General features: G+C 34.5%; 1 protein-coding gene across 1 annotated transcript; it reads right to left on the bottom strand.

Annotated features, from left to right (window-relative positions):
- Positions 1 to 712: 712 nt before the first annotated feature.
- On the bottom strand, positions 713 to 12,028 carry LOC141610932 (homeobox-leucine zipper protein ATHB-15-like). Its single transcript, XM_074429244.1, has 18 exons — positions 9,972 to 12,028; positions 9,292 to 9,451; positions 9,010 to 9,110; positions 8,792 to 8,882; positions 8,267 to 8,362; positions 8,037 to 8,150; positions 7,857 to 7,940; positions 7,578 to 7,733; positions 7,412 to 7,486; positions 6,834 to 6,940; positions 6,553 to 6,745; positions 5,295 to 5,480; positions 5,136 to 5,216; positions 3,849 to 3,983; positions 3,118 to 3,440; positions 2,050 to 2,155; positions 1,205 to 1,354; positions 713 to 1,106 (listed from the first exon to the last, which is right to left on the bottom strand). Exons 1-18 carry the CDS (start codon positions 10,178 to 10,180, stop codon positions 960 to 962), a joined length of 2,514 nt encoding a protein of 837 aa, XP_074285345.1. The 5' UTR covers positions 10,181 to 12,028; the 3' UTR covers positions 713 to 959.
- Between the last annotated feature and the right edge of the window lie 9,659 nt (positions 12,029 to 21,687).

The following is a 21,687-nucleotide window of genomic DNA, read 5'->3' as shown; positions in this document are numbered from 1 at the left end:
TCTTTCCAATTTGTCTACTTTTGTTAACTCTTCAAATTTTCGAGAATTTATTTCTGTACTTTCAGAATTCCGAAATTGATATTACCGTTAAAGAGCATATCCTATTAACAACCCCACTACTTCAACCAATAACAACAATCCCGTGCAATTTGCACGGGTATAAAACTAGTTATGTAAGAAATATATACACCGTACACGTCTACACGATAACACGAGTTAGTAAGATTGTGAGTGCAAAAATAATTTCAAGTCCAAAAATTTAAAATTAGCGAAATATAGAAATTAGGGAGTGTGGTATCCAAGTATCCAACATTTGATAGACCCGCTTAATTATACGAGTATCTACGAGACTACGATAATCCTTCTAATGAGACGGTCTTGTCAAAGCATCTACTTTACCTAATTTTGTTCCTCCCTCTTGCATTCTCTCCCTTCTCACCCCATACCTTTAACCAGACCGGACTAATGGAGAGCTTTTGCGTATTGATATTGGGGAACCTAAACCCGAATTTCACATCCAAGACGACACTACTCGGCAGTCTCACCTGATGTGAATAGAAGTATTCCTACGAACCAATTCAGGGGATGGACACATAATCCAGCCCATGTAACTCCCTAATCGGTAGCACACCTCGTCTGTAACATGGAAACCTGCATATGCAATTTCATAATGCAAAGACCAACCCCTGGTCTGAAATGGTCGATGAGAACATCAGCGCAACCAACACCAACGTCTAGATTGCATCATATTAAAACACAAAGCCACAGTTTGCTGCATCTGTCAAGCCATAATTAGGGTAACCAGATAAACAACGGGGAAAGCAGTTCCAGGTCCGAGTCTGCCTAGCTGAAACTTGCATAATAGATAGTTTGCAAAGGGGACATTAAAGTATTTTTATAGCCTGATTTACTACTACTTAACTTCAACCCGTCTAGACTCGAGTTACTAGGGCAGGCTATCAAACGAAAGACCAGTTGATAAACATAAAGCAAATGCAATGAGCGTTTTCTTCCTCGTTTAGAACCTTCCAAGCCACTGCCCTTTCGTATGAAATTGGACGTCCCATGCTCGATAGGCAGATCCCGCCTTGAAGACAAGCAAAACCCTGAAATTGTAAGAAAACATCTATTTTTAGCAAGAAAAAAAAAACAAGTATATTATGATGAAATTGATTCATTAGAGCAAGTGGTTGGGGTTTAGGACCTGTTGTAGAATATGTGGAAACTCAGAGCAAAGAGTCTTTCGGCCATGGTCATCGAGAATCTTCTCTAGTGTGATGTCTTGCAGGGCAACCAAGGTTGTTTCGAGCATGTCTAGACCTGCCTGATTCGCAAAGGTGAAAACTGGTACAGCCTGTAAGAGTTTACAACCCGCTTAAGTAATTGATATTAACGGAAGAGCACCAAAAAGAACAAATTTCCTTATATCACCTACCTTCACTAGAATTTTTTTCTTACAAAAAATAAAATAATTGCGATGCAATAACTCCCAGTGTCCCAGGGAACATATGATACTCCCTCAAATTCTTAGGAATTACCCCATTTTTCTAGGAGCCGACCTTGTCAAACGCAAACAAAAGTGGAACGGATAGAGTAACAGATAAGAAATACCCCCTTTGTCTGAGTCATTTGTTTACCTTTTATATTCTGCGAGGAGTATTTTAATCAAAGGTAAGCAAAAATCAGTGGGACGGAGGGAGTATCATATAATTGTAACATGTTGCACTCTGAAGCTAGATTAAGCAAAATGTGACCCACCCCAAACTGCTTGAAACCCGACATAGTAAAACCAGAAAATTTAATGAAACATAACCAACACGGCCTGAAGGCAAACCAATAATCTATGCAACCCTGTCCTAGCCAAACCGGAACCAACAACCCTAGGTGATCTATGATCGGTAATAATGTGAGGTGATCTGCGATCGGTAATATTCTGAGCTGGTCGATGAAGCCCAACTCGGCTGCCACCATTTTGAAAGCAAACAAACAAATGTATCCACCGCCGAGTATACAAATGATGGAAAAAGGAAGAGAGCCAAATAAGATTACCTTCAAGGAACAACACATGATAGCATCTGAGTGACTCCAAAGACTCTTCAGCACAGCATCACCACCACCGCCAGCTGATTTGAGTAGCTCTCCGCCTAAGAAGCATCTGCGAATCAAAAGAAAAACCTGCTCAGCATCGAAAGTAAGGAGCATCTGGAAAAATAGCATTTGCTGAAAATTTTACGGAAAGTGTACATTTCTGAATTTGAAAATTAACTAGAAATGTATCGTTTGTATTACTTAGATTGTACTTCACAATCACTTTGGATTAAGTTCAGCCCGAAACCAGAACTGGCAAAGATGAAGACATGAAGTATAACCCTTGGAACATATGTTACTCTCACACTTTACTTACCTGCAGTGTCGCGTGTCCGACACGACACTACGACAATTCAATTTAGACCAAATAGCCGTATCCGACACGAGTCAGACACGACACCGTGTCGAAGAGTCGAGGTAACACAGCTTGGAACGACATTACCCCACTGACCAGTCCGTCAAAGGCTTTAGCCTATGGCGGGCTAACGCGTTCGACACACACGATCTTATCCAGGTATAGAAAATACAAAGTCTGTTGTGCAAAATCCTCAAAACAGGAAGAATTATATTAAGTTGGTTAACTTATGCCGTTCATAATGTCGCAAGTCAGTCAGTTTAACATACGGAGTATTATTGACTTGATTACTAATTAAGAGACATTTTAGTAACCACCAGTCCACCACAGTTAATGGTAGAGGTATTTATTTCCTAATGAGTAGTTTTACAGAATGTTAATGTAAAAACGTACAATGTCATATACCAGAGCTGGCTAGAGAAAGCTCAGTACAATGTCCCGTACCAATTATGTTTACGGCCTTAGGGAAGGTCTCATAAGGTAATAGAAGGGCTTTCTTCTTATATCTACAGTTTTTTCGCATGTCTTTTACTAGTAGGTTACTGTTGGATTTGCAAGTTAACTTCATAGCAACAGGGATCTCCTCTCAGTGTTACAGCACAAGAACTAGCTATCAACATAGTGCAAATGCGAGTTTTTTGTGCATACAAATATAGAGCAAACTAAAGGCACACCTGTAACTCTGGCAGATCCAACAAGCTAAAGTGAGGGCTTCAGGATTGCCAAGAGGTGATCTAAGTCCAGCTTGAGAGCCCATATGAGGAGAGAGAGCCAAAGCCACCCTCTGAACTGAAGATATAATGCTTCTGACATACTGCCGAGCCATAGAAGCCACATTGTCTTGCAGATGACTTTCAAAGGCAAATTGGAACGCTATAGTCATCACGGATCTCACATTACCACCTGAACCAGAATTGTCTGCAGCCGATTTACTTACAGATGTCCCAACTTCAAGAGCAGAAGCAAGATCCAACGTCCGGTTTGGGCTAGAGGCCTCCTGATTTAATTCAACACACACCAGCAAAAGAGAGAGAGCACATATGAGCCATCAAAGCTGACACGGATAGGGATGGCAAAGGATCTGCTGGACCAGACACTGCAGACCCATATGCAACACTGATGGGTCGGATAAGAATCCATTCACGGGAAACGGACCAGGGTCCGCATCTCATCTTTGAGATTAGAAAATTGCACAAATAGACAAACTTTCTAGGATCCATGCCGGATCTGTTGAACCCTAGACTAATGGATCCAGAGCTGGATTGTAGGATTTTTTATCCTGCCAATCAGGATCGTATCTCAACCTAGGTTGAACCTCATGGATCCAACAGACTGATATGGATTCCGATCCGACCCACTGACATCCCTACAATTGTATCAAATCAGATAGGTCTTAAAGGGAAACCTTAGAAGAATCAAGGGGGATGATGCGAAAACCAGAAGGCAGAAGCGGAGCATCATCAGCAAAGGATGCATCTATAGGTGCAAATACAAGCTCTGAACATGTGCCAACAGCATTCTCATCCATTCCACTGCACAGCTGTAGTAGAAGTTTATTTTTCAAAGTTATCAAATAATGTCCTTGACAGGCTCATAATAATTAGCCAAAATGAGATACATAATGACGATGATACAAAATTCCTTAAAAATGTCAAATATGTAGTATATTTTACTGTCTCTCTGAAGAACTGTCATCAACGAATGCAACATGATGAAGTAGTAATAATATAAGAATTTGATAAGATAACCAAAGGAGGAATTTTGTGGTAAGAATGAAATCACACTTGACTTGAATGATGTTCCCTTAGTTTTATCCCAGACAATTCATGCAATCTACCTGACACTTCATACTGGGATGGATCCCACAAACCAGCTAATTTACATCAAAAATCAAGGTTCAGTTTGATAATTATATTTACAGGATCAGTATTACTACTGTCTACTTCAAGCTCAACTGAAAAAGTATTAATTTTCTTCCAACATCACAATACAATGAAGCAGATCGTACACCAAAAAAAGTTTGAATATTCACAAATTTATATGTCCGAATCAAGAATCTATCAGATTTAAATTTCACCAAATTGCGAATGGAGCATATCGCTGTGTTGAAGCTAGCTTTAACCTTTAACTTGATTTGCTAAGTCATGGTCACTTGTGATTCTTCTTATTAGATAACCCAATTTATTTTTGGGACCAAGGCTTGTGAAAACCACAAAAATTTGAGCTTTAATATTCAGCTAAAAACGAGAACTTTAAAAATGTGCACGCCCAACGCTCTGAAGTGGCAAGGTTAAGTCAATAATTCATCACACTAGTTTCAAAAGTGGCACGACATCTATTTGACACGAACCCAAGTCCAACTCTCACAATCAAGTACGGGTTGGAGAGGCAAGAATAAGGAAATAATTCATCACATTCATTTTGTAACATGGCAAAACATCTATTTGATACTCCTATTTATGCTCTTTGAGCTCAAGAAAGTGATGGGATAGGATAAATTCCATAAGAGAGCACCCAAGGGTATACCCTTGGAAAACAAAGAAACACAAAAGGAAAGATTAAATTAATATAATATATAGATACGAAACCAGATGACAGGAATTGATGGGCAACCATATTTGTGAAATTTTCAAAGAAACAAATATGAAATGTTAGCGCTAAAGAGAAAGTGTAATAGAACAATTGCACATACTTGTAGCAAGAACATGTCTCGTGGCATCATAGCATCTTCATGGCAGCTGACCACGCCTTCCAGTTTAATGACCTCCAAGAGCTAATGACAAGGAAAGTGTAAAAATCAAAGATGAAAATGTAAGCATTTACAGATACAAAATGTAAATTACATAGTTACCTCTTCGTGCTCGATGGTATGAGCCAATGGAAGAATAACTTGATTACCAAAGCCTCCAACACGTGTTCCAGGAAGGCTACAGGGACTAATTTTTGTTGCAGCGGCTAAGTATGTATCAATATTGTTGTCGGCCCATTCTGATCTGTGTTCCCTCAGGAACCTAAGAAGCACAGCAGGGGGGACATTCTGCAGATGAAGAGAGTAAATTAGTGCCAACCTTAATAGAGAATAGACATTATTTTTATTGTGGTACGAAAGTATCAATAAATCTATAATAAAGTTGAAGCTTTATCACTCGGCCGTCACAAGTAGTCCAAGAAAAAAATTATCCCACTTACAATTAGAATAGACACGACTGTATGTGAAGCGACAACAGGAAAGGGAAAAAAACATTTATGGGAGAAAAATCACAGGAAATGCATCTCTAAATTGAAAGAAAACAACTTTTATGTTCTCAAACGACGTAAATAATTTTTCATTAATACTCCGTATTATTTACTCCCTTTGTTGCTTTGATACCTTCTCATCTTCGTATCTAAATAATTTTTCAGTAAGTTCATTTGCTTTGGTCCTTCTTCGGTGAGTAATGCTACTACGACTAGGCACTAGGAACACGGTCACAAAAATCATCTTCATATTCCTCTTAATGTAACTAAACATCTAGAAATTTAGTTTTATATCCCGACACTCAGCCCATGAGCATAAGATTAATAAACCATATCCATCCTGTTATGACTCTTCGGAACAGCAAGAACTTCACCTATGTATACAGCTGTCCACAGTTGAGCGAGTAGACACAATTGTCTACCAACTTCTTATATACAAAACACTGTCAGTGGATTCCACTCTAGGTACTTGGAAGTTTTGATAATCTAAGCTGGATAAGAACATCCAAATACACACAGCGTCGAAAATCGTAAACAGTGTCAGTGGAGTCCAACCACGATACTTTGATGTTTTGACCATTTAGATTCAACGAGAGCATACAAACACACATTGCATCAGAAATCGCAAACAGTTGGCTTCAGACACTTCAATCCAGATAGGACAACATTCAGCGAGAAGGAATGCAAACTATGAACCAAATAGAAAGGCTCCTAATTGACAAAGATCCAAGCTTTCAAAGAGTTGATACTGTAGATTACTGTTATAATTGACCAAACTTTTTAAAGGAGGGAGTGGGGAGAGACTAGAGAGATTATAAAAGCATGTCTAGTAACAATTTCAATAACTTCATTCCCAACAAAATTGAAATTACCTGTAAAAGCATAGATGCTTTAGCACACAGAACAGTATTGCTCACAGTTGGAAATCCATTAGCATATGTAAGGTTTAGGGTCATCAGTTTGTCGGGTGATGAGTTCACAAGAACAGTGACATCATCGACGCCATCATTTCCAATCATTGTCCATCCTTCATCACTAAACCCATTCAGTGCCTCATTAAAACCCCTGGTTAATGACATTATCAGATCCAGATAGTAAGAAATCAACCAAAGAATAAACTCACAGTGATGGCGAAACTAAAGCATAAACCTACCTGCTCAACCTCTGGCTTAGAGCGCGCAGAGCAGCAGGACGCCTACCCCAGTTGGTCACTGTTGGCTGGGAAATTTCCTGAGCAATCTGTCTCAATTGTCGCAGGGCCTGAATGAAACCAATACGGGAGCCATAAGAAAACTCAGCTCCAGATTTCTCTTATTGCTATGAACAACGAAGACTTCATTTGTTTTGTTTCCACTTCCAATCGAAAAATGACGACTTCTCCTATTGCTATGAACAACGAAGACTTCATTTTTTTTGTTTCCACTTCCAATGGAGCCACTAACACGCTATTCTTTAGTTCGAGATTATGACGAAATAAAGCAAAATGGCGCACAAGACTGGTTGCAAGTATTTTATCTTGAAACAATCATTTGATACCATTTTCGACGCAATTGCCATTATTAGTCATCGGAAAACCAACATATTTATGTTAGCTGTCTTAGTAACACACTTAGGTGAGGCTGCGTACATCCAACCCCTTGACCACGTCATTTACAGGAGCCTCTGAGGCACTAAGGTAATGTTATTAATTGGATGTTGTCGGCCGCGTTAATTCATGATTTGAGAACTTACCGCCAATGTTGTTTTCTGGGCTACTACAGTTGACGATTCATACAAGGGACGCAGAACCTCTGGCACGCTCCAAGGCTGTATAAGGCATGATATGACCAATCAGTAAACATCGGAATTAAGTAGAATCATCATCATCATCAATAATTCAGAGATGTATATCTTCTACCTCAAGATCCATATGGTCAACAATGTGTATTATTGAACCACCTCCTTCACAAGGCCTTATAAGATACCCACTTGGTAGCATCTCTGCTCTAACAAAGTTCTGCACACCAGGCATGCTTGGACCATTCTGAGTATTGTTAAGTGATCGTTCACACACCTATGCATGGAAAACATTACAAAATAGTTGAGTCTTAATTCATATTCATAAACCCATAGGAGTTAGCAGAAACAACCATATTAGGTCACTTTAATGACAAATATACCACAAGAGACTACTTACCACCAAACTACCATCTTCCATAACAGAAGTATATCTGAGCAACCAGAAATCACGGGCAGGTGCCAATGTTGTTGGGGCATAGAGCTACAAAACGAATAAGATGACAACAAAATCAACACAAATTAGTAGCCATCAAAATAAACAATTTCAAAACTCACATCGTCAAATCATCAAGCTAACCTGCATGTAAAGCAGCTCAATGGTTCCACCATTTGCAGTGGGCAGCACGTTAAGCACATCCACAGCTCGGCAATCGCGAAACCACGATGGCCGATCCTTGAGGATTTCCGCTACCTGCCAGATAATTTAGAGGTCATTCTAGTTCGAATTCTAGTTCGAATAAAAAGCAAAAAAAAAAAAAAAAAAAAAAAAAAACAAGAAATGAAGCTCTGAAGGCAGTAGACACGTACCCGGGTAGGTTCAAGACCCACCAGGCCGCAGGCTCGTGCTGCCACTCCAGTGCAACCATGAGAAATAGCAACGATTCCAATGGAATCCGGACCAGGCTACACAAATTAACAGACAGATTAGGAAGGTACTCCATCATTATTGCCAGTCAAAAAATCTACAACAGAACTCCAGCATTTCAATATAGTCTCTGTAACCATTTAAAGGCACGTGTTTTGACATATGTTGCTCAAACTCGGGCAGACGTGCACCACATATAAGTACCAATAAATACATAATACAAAATGCTCCAAAGAGAGTCTCTTTCTCTATATTGTCATGCAGGCTTCTCTTTTTGTAATTGCTTCATAGTGATTGGTAAGGGTCGTGTACCAAATTCAAGTCATACCCTTAATTTCAATAATGATATCTTTAATTATCGTGTCAGGCACGAGTATAACAAAGAATTAAGTCCATTAGCAGAGGGTAATTAACTACAATAAGTTAATTAATTATTAATTAGTAAAATCAAAAGGGCAATTAAGTACCTTCATTCCAGGCATTTGGACCCACTCAACAGCAGTTCCAGTAGCCTTTGAAAGAAACTCTGCTAAAGTTTCTTCTGCAATGGACAAAAGTCTGGGAAAGATAGTAAAAGAAAGAGAACAAAAAAAAAGCACAAACTCGTCAGCCACACCCCAACAAAGTTCACATAAACCAATGTCTTTTGAAAATGACACAACAATCAAATTATTCCCCCACTTACCCTGCAGGACTAGCATCTCTTGGAGGATGTTGTGTTATCAATTGGTGTTGACCACTCGTCACCACTGATTCACAACTTGTGTCTTTACTAGCAATCCCAGCCTAACACCAAAAACAACCAACATACAAAACAAACCAGCATATGGTTAATATATTGTCGTATTATCGTCTCCGAGATAGCGTAAATCAAACCGGAAAATTAAGGTGAAACCAAGGTAGTATCGAACTTTAATCAGTAGTAATCGGAATTAACACCAAACTTCATCATAAGAAAAAGGCATACTTTTTGAGTCTGTTGGCGAAAGTAGCCATTCTCATAAACAAGATGGGAAACTTGCTTTTGCAATCTATCATTCTCCTCCATTAAAAGCTTGTTCATTGCAGTTAGCTTCCTATTCACAGCTTGTAGCCGGGAAGCCTCTTTTCTCTGTTTCTCCCTACATCTGTCTCATACCAAACCATAAACAATATACCCTTGTCAAACATTAACAAGATTAACATATCCTTCAACTCCATCTCACCAAACAGACATTTCACCACATGGGCATTCCACATTTTGGCCTAAGCAGTGGTGGAGCGAGAGGGGGCAGGAAGGGGGCACTCGCTCGCTTCGACAAAAAATTGACAAAATATCAAATTTAAATAGAATTATATCAGCATTCTGTGAAGTTTCCCCACCCAACAAATTTCACAAATGCATTATCTAGCAGTACCATAATAATATGATAGTACTACTTACTCGGTTACTCCCTCCGTCTTATTCATTTGTTTACCTTTTGAATACTTTGTAAGGGGTATTTTAATCAAAATAAACAAAAGATTGGGACGGAGGGAGTATAATTTATCACAACACACATGAAGAACATATAATTTCATAGTAAAAAAACCCACACACATATATTAATACAAATGATTGGGACGGAGGGAGTATTATTATTGGATTCATGACAAGAGTATGTATACCTTCTGTTCTGAAACCAGACTTTAATTTGCTTAGGCTCAATATTAGAGAGAATAGGGCATTCCCGAATGAGCTGCTGACGACGAAGGGAACTCGGTTTAGGGCATTCATGATAAAGCCTCTCAAGGGCTTCAACCTGCTCAGGTGTATACCTCACATACTTTCCATTATCCATAACTCCTTTACCATCCTTGCAGGACATTGCCATCATTTAATCACACCAAAATTTCCCAACTCCTTTTCACAAAATCACCCTTTTTGTTTCTCAGAGACAATTCCTCAAACACTTAATCAGCAACCCAATAATTCCACCAAAAACTATATAATTTAAGCTAAACCCACCAAAAAAAATCAAATTTTTGTATTTTTTTAAAGTTTTTTTGGTGAATTATTTTCTTACCTTCAAGAATTCACACCATAGGTAACATGAAACAGTGAAAAATGTTGAAATTTATCTAAGAAAATACTAAAAAACAAACAATACCCACTAAATATTTCTCAATTCTAACACAACCCAACAATCTAAAAGACTAAAACCTCTAAAAATGGATAAAAATCCAATCTTTTACCATAAACTCCATAACCAACAACAACTAAAAATTACTAATAAAAAACTTAAAATTGGAGGAATTGAACATAAACAAGAAAACAAAAGATGGGTAATCAAGATCTTAAGGTAAAAACCAAAAAGTTTTCACCTTTATTAAAATTTAGTTAATTTTTTAAACTACCACCCTTAAATTTGATAGCTTGAAATAGGGAATTAAAGCAAAGATTATGTGCAATTTTAGTAGTAATAATAAGAAGCATTTTTTTTCTTCTACACTAGTAAAAACTACTAGTAATTGAACACTAAAGTATGGAGTGTTGTAACATTGCATTGATTTTAGAGAGAGGAAGTGGAAATAAAGTGATATGGTTTGTGTTTGTGTAAGTGGGTGTGTGAGAAAGTTAGGAAATGTGTATAAAGTTGGTTAAAGTTTTCAACTTGGTTATACAATATGCAAAGTCCACTTAGCATGAAGTCATGAACCCTACATTAAGATAAAATAAAATTAAGAAAATATTTTCATAATTTTTAGAGTTGTTAATTTTCATAATTAGATAGGCTTGAAAGTTAGATGATGAGATTGTAGGTTTAATTTGGCTAATGAGTATTTATTTAGCTTAATTTTTTGAAAAATTATCTAATTAATCGAGATAAATTGAATTGAATGATAAACCGATTTAAAAATATTCAGTTGTTTTTTAAAATTTAAGTGTTGATTGTCTTTAATTTTGGTAGTCATATGACCGTACTTGAATTATGAAATACGGGGTATAACTTAGGCCCTGTTTTTGTTTTTTTGCCTTATTTTCAGTTCATCTCAGTCTAATATAGTTGTATTCAGTTCAACTCATCTCTTCATAAATTAAGTTTCACTTCAACTCCAGTTCAACACAGCTTCATTCAGTTAGTTGAATTATTAGCCCAGTTAGTTGACTTTAGTTCTCAGGAAATAAGAGGGAAAATAAAGATAAAACGAACTAGCTAGTATAACACTGTCATTCATATTTTTTGTCAAACATAACCGCGTAATAGATAATGCAAATTAAACTCATTGTAAATTTGCAATACACAGAATACATAAACCGTCCCATACAAAACTCAAAGACGCGTCGATAATTGTCCTTTAAACAAATATAGGTTGGTTTGATTGTCCTTGAATAAAGTCTTAATTGCAAAAATGCCATGATAGGAAAGCTTGTAAGAGAAGGGCGACGTGATATATGTGGGGAGGTTAAGTTTTGTTTGATGCTTTTGTATGTTTTTAGGGTGGGACAAAGTAAAAGAAGCAAGAGATGGTATTGAAGGTTTTTTAAGTGGGTTCAACCACAGACAAAAGTTTGTATCATCAAAGCTTTCTAACTTGATTGGTGTATTTTGTTTGTGTTTAATTTTGCAATTTTAATTTGGGTTGCTTTCTTTGTGTGTTTTTGGATACTATTGGTTATCTAAATCTAAAGGTTTTAAAGTATTACTTATTTGTAGTGATTATTGATTGCTATTTAGGTTGGGGACTTTTGTTTGGTCCAATGTTTATATATTTTACGCAAACTTATTCATGTTTATCATGCATGCATATCTTTACTTGGGTTGGTTGGGGGAGATGTATATACATCATACATGCATGGTGTGAATTTATTGTGTTATCTTTTTAACAAAAAATTGTAACAACAAAATATATTAGGGTTATTTAATGGGAATACTCCAAACTATTGGAGTACTTCTCAAAATACTCCAAACTGTATTTTAACTACCAATATACCCAACTTTTACCATCCTTCTCTTTTAATAGAATTGGTCATTTACTAACCTATAATAGCAGGTAAAAAGTAGCATAGGTCCCACATTTTATAACCCATCTTCATCTTCCTGGCCTCTTCTCTTTTAACCTGCAATTTTTTTCCCTAGATTTTTTCCTCCGCCATTATAATAATTTAAAAGCTTCATCTCCCTTTATTAATTCTTCACCCTCAACTTCCCTTTTAACCTCTTCCCTATTTTCCTGGCCTCTTCCCTTTTAACCCGCATTCACCACCACCCATACCCAGGGGCGAATCCAATGAGTAGCAAAGGGTAGCAACCGCTACCCCAATGAAAAAAAAATATTGTTTGCGTATTTAAGCTGCTACCCCAAATATGACTGTAATGAATAAATAAAACACGGCGCCTATTGTATGCATGAAAGCTTGTGTGTTCCAGCGGTAAGAGATGTGTTAGATTATCCAGTAGAGAAGGGTTCGAATCCCGTTATCTACATAATTCACAAATTTTTTATCCTTGTTTTCATATCATTAAATGATCTTTAAATCATTAGATGATCTTTAAATGGTGTGAAGGAATCCGAAATAAATTACTCCGTATAAATTAAGCTCCCACGCTACAATAATTATTCAATATTTAGCTTCTCTTCCTAGTTCCTTTGATGAGTTATTTATTTCAAATTTTCAAATTTTTGATGTCCATTATATTTCAATTGGTCTCCCTTGTGACGGGTTACCATTTGTGACGGATATTTTGTGAGATAAAATGGTAACAAAATGGGTTAGTGGAGAAAGGGGACCACATGAATAGTGTTGCAGAGAGAGAAAAAGTGGGTACATTGTGAGGTAAAATGGTATCCGTCACAAGCTTGTGACGGATATGTCATGTCTTCAATGAGAATTTGTGATTATATTTATGCATTCGGACTTTGTGTTTCTATTTTACCTGATAATTTTATCATAATTGTATGGAAAATAAAATGAAGATAATTGGTCAGTTCATAACATGAATTTTAAGTAATTACATAGTACACCCTCGGTCTCAGTCAATAGTCAATAGTTTACACTTGCTTTATTTAACTCTCACAAAATAGAGTAAGTGTAAACTATTCACTGGGACAGAGAGAGTAATGGTTAAGCCTTTTTTTTGTATACTATCATAAGTTGTTAAATTATAAAATGAGAATATTAAGTTAGTCCGGAGCACTCATTTGTTAAAGCGTTTGTATTTTGAATTTCTATACAGTATGTAACACATTTTTTTTCACAACTTTCCTTTTTCCATATAACAATCCATTTCATATTTTCGCTACCCCAAACTTAAAATCCTGGCTTCGCCCCTGCCCATACCTGATTACACTCCCGCAAACCTGCATTAGTACAACCCAGATAATACCAGGGATGAAATAGAAATAGCTCTCCCTCTCCATTTATCAGCCCATTAAATTTTTATTTTTTTAAATTTTTTGGTAAAACCTTGTTTTAATTACATTTACTCTAGTTTTGTGCAATGTCCTCTGATTTTTATTGCTACATCACTCCACGGGTAATATCTTCTTTCATTCTATGCAATATACCTCGTATTTAATAAACTCAATTATTACAATTGTGTGATTTTGTAATTACATGTTTATCAAATTTATCAAGAAGCAATCGTTTTTAATTATACTTTGTGGGAGTTCAAATTGACTCACCCTTAGGGCACTAGCAATAGAGGTTTGTCAACGGGTTTGTGCGATGACATGTCCTCTATTTTTCAGGTTTGTCAACAAACCTCCTATTGCTAGGCATGGGTGTTGAGGTTTGTTGTTGGGAATGGTTACTAGGTAGTATACGGGTTTGTAGAAAGAGAGTGTGAAAGGAGGAATAATATGTGTGGGCCACCTTATGAACCTTGAAAAGATTTATCTATTGTTGACAAGAGGTTTGTTGTAGAAAGGTTTGTATTTTTGATGATTTGGCACTTGACAAACCTCAAAATGGGTTCATCTATTGCTAATGCCCTTATGATTTTAATACGGAGTATACAAAATCATTGAGTCCTACTAGTAACATAAGAGATGGATTGATTGTCTTGCACTCTTGCTGAAATTTGATCTTTGGCGATTTGTTTATGAGTGAATTGAAGAGGGTTTCGAGATTTTGGGCAAATGAATGAGATGAATTTTGGAAATTCCAAAAGCTGATTCATCAGTAGTTGTTAACCTTGGTACTAATGTACTATATTAAAGTTGATGAATAAGAAGGTCGTACTCTTATAATGATCTAATTTTATTTGTGGAAAGATTTATTCTTCATGGGGCAATGTTTGAATTATTGGTCTGCGCATCCTTTATACACAAAATAAATAGAGTTTTGGAGAGTATTAATGGTGTTTTGGAGAAGAGTGAGAAGATTTATGGTAATTAAATAATAAAGAATATTAGAATAGAACAAGAAAAGGTTAAAGACAAAGAAACCGGGTTAGCAGGTAACCAGTCCACCTGTTTTAATAAAAGAGAATGGGTGTAAAAGTTGGTTATATTGCTAGTTAAAATAGAGTTTGGAGTATTTTGAGAAGCACCCCAATAGTTTGGAGTATTCTCATTAAATAATCCAATATATTATTGTCTTATTTTAGGAAATAATCGAAAAATAACAGTTGTTTATGCAATATTGATCGAGATAATAGTTAACCATTGATGCATAAGACACGTGTCTTGTCTGTTTGACCTATCACTTTATTAATCTAACTCATAAACTAATGAAAACATGCGATCGAACTTTTTTTTGTTCATGAAGGAACACACAATCGCTACCTTTAGTGTACACTAAGTAAAGTCTCTATAATACTCCATATGATAGTATGCAAACCACGTATATCAGATCAACCATCCGAGAATAATGACAAGCTCAAAATCTATAAGACATGCCATCAAACTTTCTTAGCAAATATGTGACGATTCACAGGGATGATCAAATTAACTATTTTTATTACTCCCTAAAGTTTAGTCCATCTAAAATAATGTTAATGTAAACAGCATGTGATCTAACTTTTTTTTCATCATAAAGGAATGTGTAGTTGCTATCTTTGGTGCGTACTAAGTAAAGTCTTGAGTATATAAGCCTGAACGACGTATATCAGATTAATCACCTAAGAATGACATACTCAAATTAAATTTTATAAGGCACTCGATAAAACTTTATTTAGCAAATACAGTAATGAATTAACAATTCACAAAAATAATTGGACTAACTCTTTTTATTAGTCCATCATAAAATATTAAACGTACAAATCAAGTAAAATTCCCAAGACATATATTCAAAATTGGACCATACCTATATGGCTATATAAATCGTACAAAACTTGAGAATATGCTCAAGAGTACATTAAAAACAATGTCTCATGCTCCAAATAAATGAAACAATGTGGCCTGCGTCAGAACTTTCATGTCAATTTAGTTACCAAAACAGCAAGAAAACATCCATAGATATAGTACATTCGACTGATGATATAGTTACCTAGGGCATGGCAAAAGGTTAGATCGACAAGATGGCTAAAGAGGTAAATAAAAAGAAATAAATTACTAGGGGTAAAAATGGAAATTCACTAGAAGCAAAAGAAAAGTTAGTGAAATACTCCCTTCGTCCTGCTGAATAGTTTACAATCGCTTCATACACGATTATTAAGATAAACAAAGAGGAATAAGTTTACAATTATTTCCTACCCAGTTAGTGTCGAAGTCAGGATTTGAACTTAAGAAGGACGAAAAATTTTAGGAGGGGGTAAATGAGAAATTTTATAAGGTACACTCGAAAAAAATTCGAAAAATTTAACTAAAAACTACAAAATTTTTGTCTACCCAGAGCGATGGCCCAGCTAGTCTCTCTTGGCTCCACCACTGTACGTTTGTACCTATACCCAATACTCGCTACTCACCCGAATTAGTTTATTTACTATCAAAAAAGCGTAAATTATACTCCCTCCTATTCCAGATAACCGTCTTATTGTCCATTTCCGTCTATTCACAATAATGTCCCATTGTCCATTTTTGGTAAGTGTTGTGTGGTTTAAATTCAATTCCATTTCCGTTTATTCACATAACTATCCTATTGTTCGTTTTGTGTGGTCTAAACTCACTTTCTTAATTCTTGTGATATTTTCACAATGGGACGGTTATCTGAAATAGGAGCGAATAGGAGTGAGAGGAGTAACAAAAAGAAAGTGTGGAAATAGAGAGATAGAAGACAGAGTTTATTGCGTGGAAGGGAGGAGGACAAAATGATGAGGTCTTTTGCATGCGTCTCGATTATTGGTAGCATTGTTAGTTTACCTCTCTTACACAATATACTATTGTCGATTGCTATTATTACGTACTTTTGTACACTCCATGGTCCATACTCCACTCATATTCACATTATTTTCATTTTTTTTTCTTAAGTCTTTTAAATTTATAAAATAAAATAGTCATTATAAATGTCGATATATAAATGAATGATATTCATCTACCATGGAAAAAGTCTCGCTTAAAGTTAAGACATTCTTAAATGAGATTTTGTATTATACCTATGAATCGAGAAAATCATTCCTATGATATGGCTTCCTAAGCATATTACATTTCATATAAATTATTTTAATTACTGAATATAGAAATTAGAGTTCCACACGAATTAGTACTTACCTAGAGAAACTAAACGAGAAACTTTAATTTCTATTGTAGACAAATCAACTAACATATACTCCTACACTATTTTTCCAATTTAAATGAATTGGAATAAATATGTTACTCCATCTATTCCGGTTATTCGGTTAATAGTTTACTTTTATTTATTTTTTGGATGTTTCAGTCAATATTTTAGACTTTTCTTTTCTACTCCCTTCATATTTTAATGTTTTTCTCATTTCTTCATTATATGTGAGTAGTATTATAATAAAATGGGAAGAACATATAAATGTGAAGGAAGTAGTAAATAAATCAGTCAACGTGGGTGGAGACCATTACATTTCCTCCTCATTTTAAGTTGTTTTTTATTTTTTAATAACTATACACATTTCTCTCTACTTACCCGAATAGTTGTGTATAAAACAATTGTAAACTATTGACCGAGATAAGGAAAGTATATAAACCAAACAATGAAACAATAGTATCTTAGCCTAGTCTAGCCTAAATGCGCTTTATTTTGATGTAGCTAGAACCCTAAACAAAAGTAGAGGTATGCTAGAAGTAAGTTAAGAAGTAAAGAAGACAAATGAGAAATTAAGAAGATACTCCCTCCATCCCGGTAAATTGTTATCTATTTCCATTTTGAAGTGTATCATTCATTTGTTATCTATTTCTATTTTAGGCAAGTATTGAATAAGTGGCTAGTGTATGCAAATGGGTAATTTTTCGTTTATTTTATTAGTTTGTTTCATATGTATTGGTCTTTGTGTAGAAAGAAATAAATAACAATTGACTGAGACGGAGGGACTATTAAATTGAATGGTAGTAATAGAACAAGTAAATATAGGCAAGTAATTATCAGACTGGTGAAGTGGTGAGCAACTGAGCATGGACTGTCAGTATCTCTACTCTGTACAATGTTAAGAGCAGTAGACCATAGCAGTTAAGCCAGTAACCCAGTTTATAAATGGAAAATGACAAATCGGTGACATCTTTTAGGGCCCATCTTTTAGACTCTTGGACAGTTGGACTAGACTAGTTTATGATCAAATTGTCAATTCTTGTTTAAAATCGTCTTAGTTTTTGCACAAAATCTCATTTGTGACGGCACGTATCCGTCACTTTGAAGTGACGGATACCATTTTTTCTCACAAATAACCCAAATAGAGGAGAGAAGAAAGCACATGGTGTTGACCCCACCTTGTCCCCTCTATTCGTTTTGTGAGTGACATTATCCGTCACTTGCTCCGACCCGTCTTCAGCAAGACTAATTGTAGTTTTTGACAGCTTATACAATCGATTGATATTAGTGTTGGACATATGTACGGGTCAGCCCAGCCTACACTAACTCAACCCGCTAACCACGCCAACTTCTCCGCTAGCCCGCTCCACCAGCCCGACCAACCCGTCCTCCAATCTGGCCGGGCTCGGGCTCACAAATTCCCAACCCACACCACCCAACTTGCATGGCTTACTACCCTTTTTTACCAACCGAGCCTGTTCAGGGCCACCAAATCCCCAGCTCGGGCTCCCAACCCCTGACCCAGACCGGTTTCAGCTCGGCCCAGCTTTTGCTGAACCGGCCCACTTTCCAGCTCTAATTGGTATAGAGGGTGGAAATGAAAAGAGGTTGAGAAAACTCAGAAAAGTGTGAGTAAAGGCTCTTAAAATAAGATCTAGAGCAAAAAAAAAAATGATGTGAAGGATGCGAATATGCTTTTATGTGAATTGAAAGCATTTGATTAGATATACTCTAATATAAAAGTTCATAATTAAAAAAAACGCTAATCCCCCTATCCCCCTACATACTAAGAGAATAGGATATCTTAAAAAAAACGGAAAATTCACATGGTACCCCTGAACATTATCACTTTTTACATGGTATTCAATATTTTAAGTTTGTGTACATTATACCCTCCATATTTCATTTTCATGCACAATATGCCCTTTTTGTCGCTATAAAAAAATTTAATTGAGCGTAACTCCTACATCAAAATTTGGAATCGACAATTTTTTTGTTCTAAAATGATTCTCTTATCATAATCTATGATTTGAGATAAAAAAAAAATTGTCAATTGGCATTTTCTAGGTTTTTTTTCCCGATAACCTTAAATCGGCCATAATTTCGATCTTAAATTTCCGAATGACCGTTTTTCGGTTTATAAAATTGTAGATCTCAAAAAGATAATCGATTTTGAAAAAAAAATGGCCAATTCCGATTTCTGGTCTACGATTTATGCTCAAGTGAAAAATTTAAGAACGATAAAAAAGGCACATCCTACTTGAAAATCAAAGTTTAAGGGTACCATGTACACAAACTTAAAAAGTTGGATACCACGTGCAAAATGACAAAGTTTAAGGGTACCACGTGAATTTTCCGGAAAAAAATTCCTCCAAATGCTCAATCCTCCTATATACTAAGGCCATGTTCTTTCTGGCTTTTTAGAGCTAAACCGAGCCGAATCAATCGAATCGAATCGAATGAATCAATGGAATGGAGCCGAATAATCGAATGGAGTTGAATCAACTTAATAGAGTTAATCAACTAAGCTGATTAGAGCTGAATTGAACTGAAATAATATTAATATTAATATTAATATTAATATCAATACTAAATATAATAATAATAATAATAATAATAATAATAATAATAATAATCATATTAATATTAATATTATTATTATTATTATTAGAAGAAGAAGAAGAAGAAGATTAATAATAATAATAATAATAATAATAATAATAATAATAATAATATTAATAATATTAATACTAGTAATTATACTAATTTGAATGATTAACTAGGTAGCCACCATGAACCACGGTTCACCATCAATCTAATTAGGTGAAATAATGGAGCACAGATTTGCTAGATTGATGTTCAAGCTCTAGTCGTTATCATCCTAATTTGACTGATTAGGTAGCCATCACGAAGCACCAACAAACCTAATTTAATTAATTAGATAAATAAAAATTGTCAGGCCCTAATTTCATCTTTAACAAATAAATAAAATTGGTTGATTAATTAAAACTCAACAAATAATAGTAATAATTGATAACAAGTAAATTAATTTATTATTTGATAAATTAAAATCCATCTTGTAAGTTTTAAGTCATTTGAACAATTAAATTAAGTTTTAAGGAAAAATATTGATTTAAGAGTTCACTTGGTTCAGTTTTAGGTGAAAAGGGTATAAGATAGAACGTTATGAAAAAGTGTATGTGAAAGAGTAAAGTTAGTATATGAAAAAATAATTAGGTATTAATAATAGTAATATTAAAATGAACAATGTTATTAATAATATTATCAATAATTAATATTCATATTCATATTAATAGTAATAATAGTAATAGTATTAATTATATTAATATGAATATTATTGATTTTATTAACTATAATATTCATAATAATAACAATAATGAGGATGATTAATTAATAATAAATTGATGATAATAATAATAATAATAATAATAATAATAATAATAATAATAATAATAATAATAATAATAATAATAATAATAATAATAATAATAATAATAAATATATAATGTTAATAAAAACTATTAAGTTTAAGATTCACAAAATTGAAATTGGCTGAATTTAATGAAGCTGAACTGAATTGAGCTGAGCTGAATATAAGGATATTATACAATTGTTAATAAACTAGTTTAGATCCCGCGTAATGAATGCGCGGTATTTATAGACTTTTTATTTTTGTATACTTAATAATGCTAAACTAACAATTCATTAAATTTTCATATTTCACGTTATTATATTTTGAAGAAAAAAATTGAACTGTAAAATTATTCAAGAAAACTAAGTAAAATTGAACTGTAAAATAATAGTGGTATCTTATTAATTGTTCATTTTTCTCGTTATTATATTTTGTTTCGAGCAAAAAATAAATTAAAACTGAAAATTAATTCAAGAGGATTGAGTAATGTGCTGAAATACATTTTTTTAAAGTATTTTTTATACCACAACGCAAATGATTTTAATTTATAAATTCTCTCAACTTTTTTTTTTTTTTTTTATGAAAGTAATCAAAACCAGTTATAGTTTTGTTTACACATAGTATGAATAGTATGAGCCAAGTCATTATCAAATAATAATATCAATAAAAAATTTAATAGTTTATAATCTTATATTATTTGTACTTTAATTAAAATATAATAGTTTAGCGTTTAGTGAAAATTATATAATTCGATGAAAAGATTAAGTTTAATGAAAAGAATTATATAATGAAATAAATTATAATTATTAATTTCCTTATTTAGTGAATACAATTAAATTATCAATAACTTTCTTATTTAGAACGATGCTTTTTGGAGGGAAAATTTGTGAATTTACCTATTCATTAAGTAAATAGGGGATGTATATTGCATATCAATTCATGAGAAACTCCATACTGTTATTATCTTTGTGACAAAAAAAAATCCCAATAAATAAATTGAGAAAAAATTATAAAATGATAATTAGTATTTAGTGATATAAAAAAAATCACAAAAAATACACCTTTTAACATTATAGTAAGATCTATAAATATCGTGCAATAATATCACGAGGACTATACTAGTTACTATAGCAATTCACTTCAAGGATTCAGATCTTAGGAAGTTAAAGTATTCTCCTGTCCTAATCATTTGTTACCTTTTTTTATTCTGTGTGAAAGAAATTTTAATCAAATCCAAATAAATGATTGGAACGGAAGGAGTAATTAACAAGAAAATCTAAAAGGCCTCGTAGAAAACACGTGTCGTGAATGTG

Source organism: Silene latifolia, chromosome 11 (assembly GCF_048544455.1).
Source record: "Silene latifolia isolate original U9 population chromosome 11, ASM4854445v1, whole genome shotgun sequence".
Classification (NCBI taxonomy): Eukaryota; Viridiplantae; Streptophyta; class Magnoliopsida; order Caryophyllales; family Caryophyllaceae; genus Silene; species Silene latifolia.
The sequence above is the reverse complement of the archived record's forward strand: the minus strand, read 5'-3'. Positions and strand labels throughout refer to the sequence as shown.

Coding starts and splice junctions, on each gene's coding strand:
- LOC141610932 (XM_074429244.1), bottom strand. CDS start 10,180: ATGATGGCAATGTCCTGCAAGGATGGTAAAGGAGTTATGGATAATGGA. Junction 7,487..7,577: donor TTGACCATATGGATCTTGAG/GTAGAAGATATA, acceptor TGCCTTATACAG/CCTTGGAGCGTGCCAGAGGT. Junction 3,441..3,848: donor TCCCCCTTGATTCTTCTAAG/GTTTCCCTTTAA, acceptor GAATTAAATCAG/GAGGCCTCTAGCCCAAACCG.